This window comes from Myotis davidii, unplaced genomic scaffold, assembly GCF_000327345.1.
Source record: "Myotis davidii unplaced genomic scaffold, ASM32734v1 scaffold753, whole genome shotgun sequence".
NCBI lineage: Eukaryota > Metazoa > Chordata > Mammalia > Chiroptera > Vespertilionidae > Myotis > Myotis davidii.
Window position 1 is genome coordinate 1,434,695 of NW_006286231.1, and position 11,393 is coordinate 1,446,087.

At 35.3% G+C, this 11,393-nt stretch overlaps 1 protein-coding gene across 1 annotated transcript in view; it reads left to right on the forward strand.

The window, feature by feature from the left end:
* RIF1 (replication timing regulatory factor 1) overlaps positions 1-11,393 on the forward strand; it is an 80,501-nt gene that overhangs the window by 63,769 nt on the left and 5,339 nt on the right. The window contains exons 21-28 of the mRNA XM_015559802.1: positions 1,148-1,190; positions 3,038-3,240; positions 3,780-3,879; positions 4,967-5,086; positions 5,866-6,017; positions 6,393-6,473; positions 6,552-6,606; positions 6,934-10,185. Coding sequence (XP_015415288.1) covers positions 1,148-1,190; positions 3,038-3,240; positions 3,780-3,879; positions 4,967-5,086; positions 5,866-6,017; positions 6,393-6,473; positions 6,552-6,606; positions 6,934-10,185 — 4,006 coding nt within the window. The remainder of the gene's footprint in view (positions 1-1,147; positions 1,191-3,037; positions 3,241-3,779; positions 3,880-4,966; positions 5,087-5,865; positions 6,018-6,392; positions 6,474-6,551; positions 6,607-6,933; positions 10,186-11,393) is intronic.

Here is an 11,393-nt window from a genome sequence, read left to right on the forward strand (position 1 = left end):
ATATGAGGTAGGAGTTCGTAGCCCTTTATATGCTAGTCCAACCCCCTTTCAATTTACTGTATATCTTTTTAGATTTGTTAATGCAAATAAGCATACCTATTATATGAAAGCATATTTAAAATACTACTTTGCAATTCGGTATATGGTATGCACTAAATATATTATATGGGTCTGGCACCATACACCTAAGAATCTCATTCTTTTTAATGTCTGCATAGGGCTTCATGAAACTTAACCCATATTCCTGTTAGTGGACATAATATCCTTTTTTCTAGCCTTTCCCCTCTTAACCTACAATGTTGCAGTTGAATTTATTTGTACTTAAGTCATTGTCTACATTTGCCACTTTCTGCAGAATAGGGTCCTAGAAGTGAAATTACTGGTTTAAAAGGATATATACATTTACATTTACAAATTATCTCCCAAAGTTTTAATTTACATTTAATTGAAACAAGTAAATCCTTAAAGAAACCTGAAAAATTGCAAATAATGTATTTTTAAAAAACAGTTGCAAGGATTCATCAGTGTTCTTTATAACAAGTTTATATTGTGCAATCATAATATAACCTATAATAATTAAATTCACAGAAAGTTTTAGGAACAGATTTTATTTTTAAAAATTCTTTATTGTTGAGAGTATTACATATGTACCCCCTTTCCCCCCATTGACCCCTTGCAGCCCACCCCAGGCCTTCAGCACCCTATTGTCTTGTGTCCATGAGTTATGCATATATGCATACAAGTTCTTTGGTTGATTACCTCCTCCCTCCCACCGTCCCCTGCCTTCCCTCTGGGATTCCCACTCTTAGGAACAGATTTTATAAAGAACAAACTAGAGCCTCAAATCTATTAACTTTTTTATAGTTCTTAAGCTTCATCAGAAATAACTGATACCTTTTTTGGGAAAAGTACGGAAACAAATAACTGATGTTAATACTTTGAGGTTTATTCCTGATGTTTTTCTGTCATTCTTTAAAGATAGGTCTATACCATACTTTATATTTGATAATTGGCCTTTCTAAAAAAAATCTTGGGGTACATTTTTATATCACTATACATGCATGTCTCATTTTTATGGCTGCATTACCATACTTTTAGGTTTAATTTTCTAACATATAAATGATACTGCATCTTTTTTTCTTCACAGGCTTGATGAAGTTCCTAAAGTGTATAGTTGTATGAACAACAAGGTAAAAAAAGACATACATTATGAAAATGTTAGGGTTTAAATAATTGTCTTCCTTAAATAGAAATCTGACTTTTAAAGGGGTTAATTATTATACTTCAACTTTAATGGACATTTAATAATATGGCAAACAAAGGATGGTTTATTTTGTTTGTTTGAAATACATTATTTTCATAGTTTGCAGGGTAGGGATCTGGACCTGTTAGAATTAAATCAGGCTTTCTGGACCTCTTGCCCTGTTATGAAATCCATAAGGTTTATACCAGTGGCCTTCAAACTTTATCCTGCAGCAGAATTACTTGGAGATCTTGTTAAAGCACAACTTCTAGGCTTTAGCCTTGAGGTTGCATGGAGCCTGAGAATGTTTGCATTTCTGACAAGTTCCCAGGTGATGTTGATGCTGCTGTTCAAGGCTCACATGTAGTTAAATTAATTTAAGAATGTATTTGGTTTCAGAGAGGGAGAGATAAAAACATCAGTGATGAGAGAGAATTATTGATTGGCTGCCTCCTGTATGCCTCCCCACTGGGTATCAGCCCCACAACCCAGGCATGTATCCTGACTGGGAATCAAACTGTGACCACCTGGTTCATAGCCACGCTGGTTGAGCCATGCTGGCTGGGCGGAGGACACATTATTTTTTTCATATATTTTTATTGATTTCAGAGAGGAAGGAAGAGGGAGAGAGAGAGAGAAACATCAATGATGAGTGTCATACTGAGGCTAGGGATCCAGCCGGCAAACCTAGGGATGTGCCCTTGATTGGGATGGAACTCTGGACCCTTCAGTCAGCAGGCCCAGGCTCTAACCACGGAGCCAAGCTGGCTGGGGCAGAGGCCACATTTTAAGAAGCATGGATTTGTACCCTCTGGACCACTTTTTCATCGTGCTGGTTCACAGCAAAGCTTTACTTTTTTTAAAGTATAGTTTTTTAAAAGAAGGATTTAAAAATGTTGCTTTAAATTCATGTAACTCCTATCATCTCTTTATGAGGGTAACTGGTTTCAGTTGTTTATATATACAACTGTATAAACAATCTATTAAAATTGATGTGAAAACAGTTTTCTGTTAATGGAAAATAACCTTGAAATAAGGTTCTAACGTTAGTAATCTTAAAGTCACATGGTAATTTGTCAGCTTATAAAGTAGTATATGTTGAAGGTGATGGATACGGAGCTTTTAAAAGGCCATATTAAGTTTAAAATTTTTTACATTTTAAATTTCCAGCAGCATTATTTAAGGTTCATTACTAAAATTCAGAAATTGTTTTAAAAACCACTTTTAACCCCATTGTTCAGTAGTAAGCGTTATTTTAGGAATCCTTTTTACATTTTTTCCATATCGAAAAGCACGCATATACATGCATAGACACAGGGCTGTTACCTACTGCGCGCATGCGCGGGAACATGCGTTTTAAGTAGCGCCAGGCCTCCCGGGCCAGGCCTGCCTCGCCAGCCACCCTGCACCCTGGCGGCCTCGGAAACGTCCCCGCGTTCCTGCTCCCACAACCCGGCCTCCCATCACCCTTCCCTAGCCGGGCCGGGCCTTCTCCCACCTCCCACAGGCTTGGGACAGGTAGCTCAGGCCGCACCAACTGCGCCTGCCCACGGGCTGTTCACGGGCGCCGCCCAGACCGTGCCAAGTCCCGCGATAGCTCACGGGCTCATAGCTGCTTCGCCTTAACGGCTCTGCGGGTCTGGAATGTTCTCGGTAGCTATTTGAATTTTAAAGATTGAAATAGTCACATGTTCTGTGCGTATTTTAGTTTAGTATGCTTTGTGCTTTTATTTTTTTCTGCTGTAATCGGTACATTTTCAAGTATTATCCTAATAAGCTTTTTCTTTTTCTTAGTTAGAAAAGCTACTCGGAGAAGTCATTGCTTGTCTACACTTCAGCTACACTGGGACTTACGACAGTGAACTTCTTGAAAAGATCTCTCCATTATTATGCATCATATTTTTGCACAAGAATAAGCAGATTCGAAAACAGAGTGCTCAGTTCTGGAATGCCACATTTGCTAAAGTGACGACGTTGATTTATCCTGAAGAGTTAAAGTATGCTAACTTTACGTAGTTACTTTATTGATCATGTACATTCACTTTTTAGTTTAAAAAATTTTTCTTGTCAGGAATTATTGCAGAGGTTTCTTAGTTGAAATGTTGTTATGTGGAGTACCTGCTAATTATTAAACATTTGACCCTTTCTTTGGGTTTCAGAGTAGTAACCTCTTGGTTTTAGGAAAATAAAAAGCAATTTGAAATACAAAGGTCAGGAAATTGATGGTTATTATTTCTGGGTGATGTGCACTTGGGTACATAAAGTAATAATATAGTCTACCCTTGCTTGACATTTTCTGCAATAAAAATTTGAAAAAATTTTTTATAAAGAAAATTTGGAAATGGAAGAATTTAGCAAAAAACATTAAATGTTGCCAATAATTTCTCTCAGTTTTGTGTTTGTAGAGGATAAAGTAGTCTTTAAGCTGGATGTCATTTTGCCACTTTAAAATTATAATTAAAGTGTTCTTGTTGATACTAATATTCACCAGTACTACTTGATTGAAGGAATGCATATTTGTGTACTTTTTTAAAAGACCTATACTAAGACAAGCCAAAGAAAAATTTCTGCTGCTGTTGCCTGGTTTGGAAAATGTTGAAATTATGGAGGAATCCAGTGGACCATATTCGGATGCAGTGAGTTGTTTTTTTGTTTGTTTTTTTTGCTTTTGAATGACTAGTTAGTTTATTGGGTTTCGGTGTAATTTATTGAAGTGATAAGCAAGTACAAGCTGAACAGAGATACTTCATAATATAGGATTTTTTTCCATAAAGTCAGTTGTCTGGCTTGAAATACTTTCATGAGTGAAGGGCAGTAAATTTCACCATAGATTCTTGTGTGTGTAAGCTCTGCATGTTCGTTAATGATCTCTTTTGAATTACTGTACATCATGTGTGCTGTTTTACAAAGGCTATAAATTATTAAAATACGTTGTTAAATGTTTCTGTTTAGATAAACTAGGAGTAATAGTTATTTGTTCACATCTAAGCAAGAGTTACCCTTATTTTCTCATTTCTTTCCATTGAGTCATTCCTTCTGTCAGAAAAACACATCTTTGTTATTATGTCATTGATTGGACCAAAGTTACCTTGGCTAATGATACCTGATGACTATCTGAAGATTAAGGAGTAAAGGCATGGATATTGTATACCCCACAAAGTGAACATCCTTAGACAACTTCATCCTCACACAACTTATTTCTTCAATAACAATGTAGTCTAGTTAGTTTTTGTTTAGAACCTGTAAAAGACAAAAGATCAAATACTCTTTAGTTTTGGTTTTTAGCTAAAAATAATAGACGGTTGAGACTTTTTGATTGTATGTTGGCTTGAAAAACCTATATAGTCTGCTGGGAGGGGCATGATAGTTAACATTTTCTATCATTCATGCTTATTGTTTAATGTCTTAATGTTTTATGGTTTTGGTTTTTCTTTTAGAACTATTTATAGTAGCAGGAGGGGTATTTGATTTATTTTTGTTGTAATGGTATATCTTGTTTTCAGAATTCATAAAATAAAGTGGTGCAAAACAGCTTATTGCATATGTTGGAGATACCAAATCTATTTGCTGTTAAATGAAATAGTGATTTTCTTTTCATTAACATGATTTTATTAGAGTTAATCAAAAGAAATTTGAAATGAGTATTCATTACACTGGAAATTTTAAAACGTGAAAAGGAGAAATATTGTACTTAATGATATTGTTTTATTTGTCCTAAAACAGACAGAAAACTCACAATTAAATATGAAGATAAGTGGCATGGAAAGAAAATCAAGTGGAAAAAGAGATTCTTTTCTGGCACAACCAAAAGTTACAAAAGAAAACATGAAATCACCAGCCAAAGTATGTTCTTTCAAAGTTTATTTCATAGAACTTTTAAAGTATATGTAGCTTTTTCTAACTAGAAGAAAAAGCTGTTAAAGACTAAAAGTGGGATTGTAGGAGAATATCAGTTTGGTCTGGAAAGACCTATATTAGCATGGCATGGATGTCTTGAAGCTTTGGGAGATGATTCCTTCTTAATAAAGTTAGATCTGCATAATACTTTGCATCCATTAAGTAGCAGCCTTCTTGAGATGGAATGAAACTAGATTTGAATAGCTGTAACAGCATAAGAGGAAAACATTGTAGAACTTATATCATTGAATACAAACAAAATGCCTAGATAAGAAATCTATTTTAACCTCAAATCTAAAACTAAATATCTCTCTAGTTGCCGTTTAACCGATTTATATTATTGGTATGTAGGGCATATGATTTTGGCAGCTGGAACTCGACTAATACTTCACCATGAGAGCCATAGATATACTCTCCTCCAGTTTGAACAAAAGGATTTCTATGTGTTGGCCTGAAAAACATTTCCCATGCTTTGTTGGTAAACGCACACTTGCCTACTTTTTAAAGAGATATAATAATTTTTATTTTCTGAGTATTAGAGGTACAGTGAAACAAAGGGACATTGTACTAATTGTTATTAACAAGAAATGTTATAGTTGTGTGGTTTTGAACTTAAAACTTTCTACTCATTATCAAAAATTTAGTGTTGGAATAGAGATTTATTGAAATATTAGACAAATAATTCGGCAACTCAAATGTATATTTACTTTTTTTAAAATTTATAGTTCAAACTAGAATCTTCATCCCCCAAAATAAAGAGTGGAATGCCTTTGGAAGAAGAAAAGTCTACTGAATTTGTGTTTATACCTCCAGAAGGAAAAGAAACAAAGGAAAGAATACTAACTGAACATCAGAAAGAAGTACTCAAAACAAAGAGGTTTGTAGTCCTTTTATCTTGAATTGAGTATTTTGCAGTCACACTTAGATTTCATGCACCAAACTATAGCTTTGTCTTTAGAACTAAGATATTGTTTATATTACAGTATATTGTAATGCTGAAAAGATTCACTAGGTAACTACATTTCATAGTGTATACAGCTCCAAAGTAATGCAACGAAGGTTTGTAAACTGAGTTCCTTTATTGAGGTGTAGTGTGGGAGGGAAAGGTAAAGAAGATGGTTTCATGGAAAATAAGCATCTAAGCCTTGGTATATTTTTTTTAATTGTTCTTCAGAGAACTAGATGTAGAATTGTAGGCTTTACTTTCTGATTGTAGAAATAGCAGATTTTGAACTTATAAAATATTTTTCAGGTGTGATATTCCTGCCATGTATAATAATCTGGATGTTTCACAAGATGCATTATTTTCTCAGTATAGTCAAGAAGAGTCTATGTAAGTATGGAAGCTGCTGAAGTAACTTTTTTAAAGTTTTACTTAAAAACTACTCTAATTTATGTTTATTTATTCCAGGGAAATTCCTAAATTAGCTGAAAAATTGAAGGAAGATTCCAAGATGGCATTTAAGGTATACATACTTTGGGGGTTTTCAAATCACTTTCATTATGGAGTCTATTGTATTCATTTTAAGATGTGCTGTTTAATTTGTTAAATTTCACTCGCAGATGTTAGCAGAATTATAGTCGTCTGTGGGTGTGGATGAGTTATAATGTATTTGGTTTTTTTGAATATCATTAGAAAAAAGTTAGTGGGTGTCTACCACCACCTTTGGAGTAATTACAAAATACCAAAAGTCAGTGATTACCTTTGAATTACTAAGGCATTACACTAAAATTTCCCCAGAAAGTCAGACTTGTATGCTGGTTAATCTATATATATGTACATTTCTCTGCAGGAGGAACTAACAAAGGGTGACATTGTCATTACACAAGATGTTACAGGAAAGTGTGGTATGGAAGAACATCTTGAAAAGACTTCTCTTTCAAACATTGAATGTAGTTCTGTTGAGGAAACCCATCCCGGAATACTGAGCAGTAATAATAATGCCAGAAAAAAAACTTTAATGTCATCAAAGAAAATTTCAACTGAATGTGCATCTAGTACAGGAAACACTTGTGGTGTTAGCAGTAGCTCAGTTTCTAATATCACCAATTCTGGAACACCCTCACAGCCTACAAGTCGAAGGCAAACCTTTATTACTTTGGAGAAGTTTGATGTTTCAGAAAATAGACCTTTTAGTCCATCCCCCTTGAACAATATGTCATCAGCTGTTACAGTGAAAAATAGTCAGGAAGGCATGGCTAAAACAGATATTCCACCGAAAGCAAAGAGAAGAGAAGTGGGTCTTTCAAAATCTGACTCTGAAAAAATAGTGCATGGAAATAAGCGGTCAGGCCTAAGGTCAAGTAAAGCTGAACAAACGGGGAATAAAAGTTCTAAGCTCTTAGTGACATCAGATCAGAAGAAAAGTACTCAGGAATCTAGTGATAGCATGGTAGCCTTAGAAAATAATCCAGCTAGTTTGCTTAATCAAACAGAATGTGTGTTAGATAATCAGGCTCATCTCTCTGAATCTGCAGTGGAACATGAGGATACAATGCTTAAACCAACAACAGAAAATGCTTTATTAGAAAACAGTATTATTGTAGAGGAGAAAATCTTAGGAACCAATTTGGAATCCAAAGAAAATACACCCCCAGCCATAATACCAGCAGATCAAATGGTAAATGAGGATAGTCATGTTCAGATAACTCCAAATCAGAAAACCCTTAGACGTTCTTTAAGGCGACGTTCAGAAACAGCAGAGCCTATCACTGATAGCCAAGATAAAGAAAATACTCTTCAAAAAAAGGAAAGATACAAGGAAGAAGAAAAGACTCTTCAAAAAAGTCAGTTACATGTAAAAGATGATATGTTACCTAAGCAAAAACTGATTTCTGAACAAACTGTACAGGAAAATTTAATTGAGAAAGATACTTTACATGAGAAGACTTTAGGGGAAACCAGCACTAATGCTGAAATTGAAAAAAATAGAAGAAAGCCAGACCTTGAGAATAGTAAATCTGAGGGAGATGCTGGCCAGGATATTGCAGATAAGTCCTCTGAGAAACAAGTAAGGGGACGGACACGGTATCAAACAAGGAGAGCATCCCAGGGTTTACTTTCCAGCATTGAAAACTCCGAATCTGATAATTCTGAGGCAAAGGAGGAAAGTTCTAGAAAGAAGAGATCTGGAAAATGGAAAAACAAAAACAGTGACAGTGTTGACATTGAAGATCAAGAAGAGAAAATGGAAAAACAGGAATGTCTACAAGTTGAAAGTCAGATACATGATCATAAAGCAAATTCAGAAGTAGACATAAATATAAAATCTCAGATTTGTGAAAACAAAGATGAAAATAATACTGTAGCTCTCCAAGATTCTACAGTATCTTCAGATTTGCTGCTAGTTTGTGATATATCAAGTACTTCTGAAGAAAAAAGTAAAACTAACAAATGTGCAGGTTATTCCTCTTCAAATTCTGTATCAGAATTAAATCTAAGGACTAGAAATGCCAATAAGAGGTTACATAAGCGAGATTCCATAGAAAATAATGTGGAAGAAGGGTCAAAAATAGACACATCAGACAGTTTTTTGCCTTCTGAAAAATCTTTTCAAACGCCTGAATGCCGACACAAGAGAAGTAGGAGGGTAAGGAGATCTAAAGGTTGTGATTGCTGTGGAGAAAAGTCACAACCTCAAGAAAAGTCACCCCTTGGGTTGACAAATACAGAAAATTACAATGTAAAGGTCAGTGAAACCAAAAAGATAGATGTGCCAATTCCTGTAACTATATCAGAGACTTCTACAGGTAATATTCACCCTGAGGCTAAACTTCCAGATGAGTGTCATAGTGTGAATTTTCATTTGGGTCTCAAGGAGGAGAATGACACTATTGATTCATTAATTGTACCTGAAACTGAGTTGAAAGAAAAAGATATTCAAGACTCTCTTCCTTCTGAAATAGTAAATTTTAAAGAAGAAATGTGTGATACGGATTTTAAGGAAGCAATATCGATTGAAAGCCAAGAGCCATCCAATAAAAAATATAAGACTGTTGGCCCATGTTTAGGTGATTCCAAAGATATTTCACTGGAATGTTCTAATTTGGAGACCAAAGAAGAAAAGCCAGAGGCTGTACTAAAAATGGAAGTAAGTACAGAGAACATTGTTAATGTTGAAGCAGATGCATGTAAAGTAAAAGGAGAATTCAATCCAGAAGTAGAAGCTATGGAATTGGATGCAGAATGTGATAAGCCTGAAGCTAGCTTCTCTGAACAAAAGAGTACCAAAACGGGTATTTTTGAGGAAGAGGCAACAGAGAAAAACAGTACAAGAAGTGATGAATCTGAAGCAGATGCAGCTAAAGTACTGATTGCTGAAGAAGCAGTAACTGAGGAATTTAATTCAGCTATTGGTCATCCTGATAATACCACACCTGTAGAAGTAAGAGCTCAGTTAGAAGTTTCTGAACAAATAGCAGTTGGTGGAAAAGACGGAGGAAATGATGAATCTGATCCAGGCTCATCTGAAGAAATGAATGCTGAAGTGGACAATTATGAAGAAAGAGTAATTGGTGAAGTGAATGCTGAAACTGACCTTGTCAGTGAAACAGAGGATGAAGACTTAGTTACCAAGGCATCAAAGTCGACAGAAGCTGAAACAAACAGATTGAATATAGAAATTGGCGACATTTTCCCTAACACACTTAAGGTGAACACTGAAGAAGGAAAAGCTAACTCTAATAAAACAGAAACAAGCATTGTACTTAATAAACCTGAAGAAGTAAAATTAGATGACAACCTATTGAAAGTGGAAAATGGTGGTGAAACTTTACAGGAAGTTCACCATACTTCAGAGAAAGTGAAGGAAACATCACAGTCTCTGGTATCTGAAAGAGATACCTCTGAACTGATAACAGAAGACAATAATGCATCTCCTCAAAAATTAAACGAATTTGATCCTTTACTTCTGTCAGCAACTGAGAGTCCTAGTGGCATGCAGGCACGCTGTATCTGGTCTCCTTTGGCTTCTCCATCCAGTAGCATTTTAAAAAGAGGACTAAAAAGACCCCAAGAAGATGAGATCTCACCACCTGTTCACAAGGTAGGGGTCGAGGGCTGAATCTTAATGGCTCATGTTTAAATGGAATATTTTTGCATATGTCTTTTCGAATTAGTGTTTTGTTTTCTTCAGATAAATACTCGGGTGGAATTGCTGGGTATATGGAAGCTCTGTTTTTATTTATTTATTTTTAAACATTTTTATTGATTTCAGAGAGGAAGGGAGAGGGAACGAGAGAAACATCAGTGTTGAGAGAGAACTGATCGGCTTCCTCCTGCACACCCTCTACTGGGGATTGAGCCCACAACCTGGGCATGTGCCCTGACTGGGAATTGAATCCAGGACTCTTCAGTCCACAGGCCAACAACACTATATGCACTGAGCCAAACTGACTAGGGCTCTTTAATCCATTTCGAGTTTATTTTTGTATATGGTGTTAGAAAGTGGTCCAATTTCATTTTTTTTGCTTGTACCTGTCCAGTTTTCCCAGCACCACTTATTGAAAAGACTGTCGTTACCCCATTGTATATTCTTACCTCCTTTGGCGTTAATTGACCATATAAGCAAGGATTTGATTTTTGGGTCTCCAGTATGCTATACATTATTAATACAAATTAGTTATGTTTTGTTTGATAGTATCTCATTTCAGTTTTATTTAGGCAACAGCATAGTGTAGTTTTTTTATAGCCGATATGTACAGAATCTTCCCACTTTTTTGAATTAAAACTAGGGAACATTTATATACATAACATTGTAATTGCTCTGCTGTGTATGTCAGATAGCTTGATTGTGTGAACAAATTGTAAGAGTTTAGAGGAGACTTCAAGCTATAGCTAAGAACAAAAATTGCTACCCAATTGCTGTGAGTCTGGTATCTTCAGAGTTTAGAATAGAATCAATATAAGTAAGATATATCAGAGGCTAGTTAGTACTATGTCTAACTCTTTAACTTGTTCTTTACAGTCATTGTAGTTAATAGTTAAACCCATAAAGTTAGTAGTATTGGATTATGCAATTTTTACTGCTACATGCACTTTCATTAAGTTTCTGCTACTGTGTCTGTTTCAATCTTTGTTGCTATAGAGCAGTGGTCGGCAAACTCATTAGTCAACAGAGCCAAATATCAACAGTACAACGATTGAAATTTCTTTTGAGAGCCAAATTTTTTAAACTTAAACTATATAGGTAGGTACATTGTTATTAACTTAATTAGGGTACTCCTAAGCTGGCCTTTGCTAAAAACGTCCTCA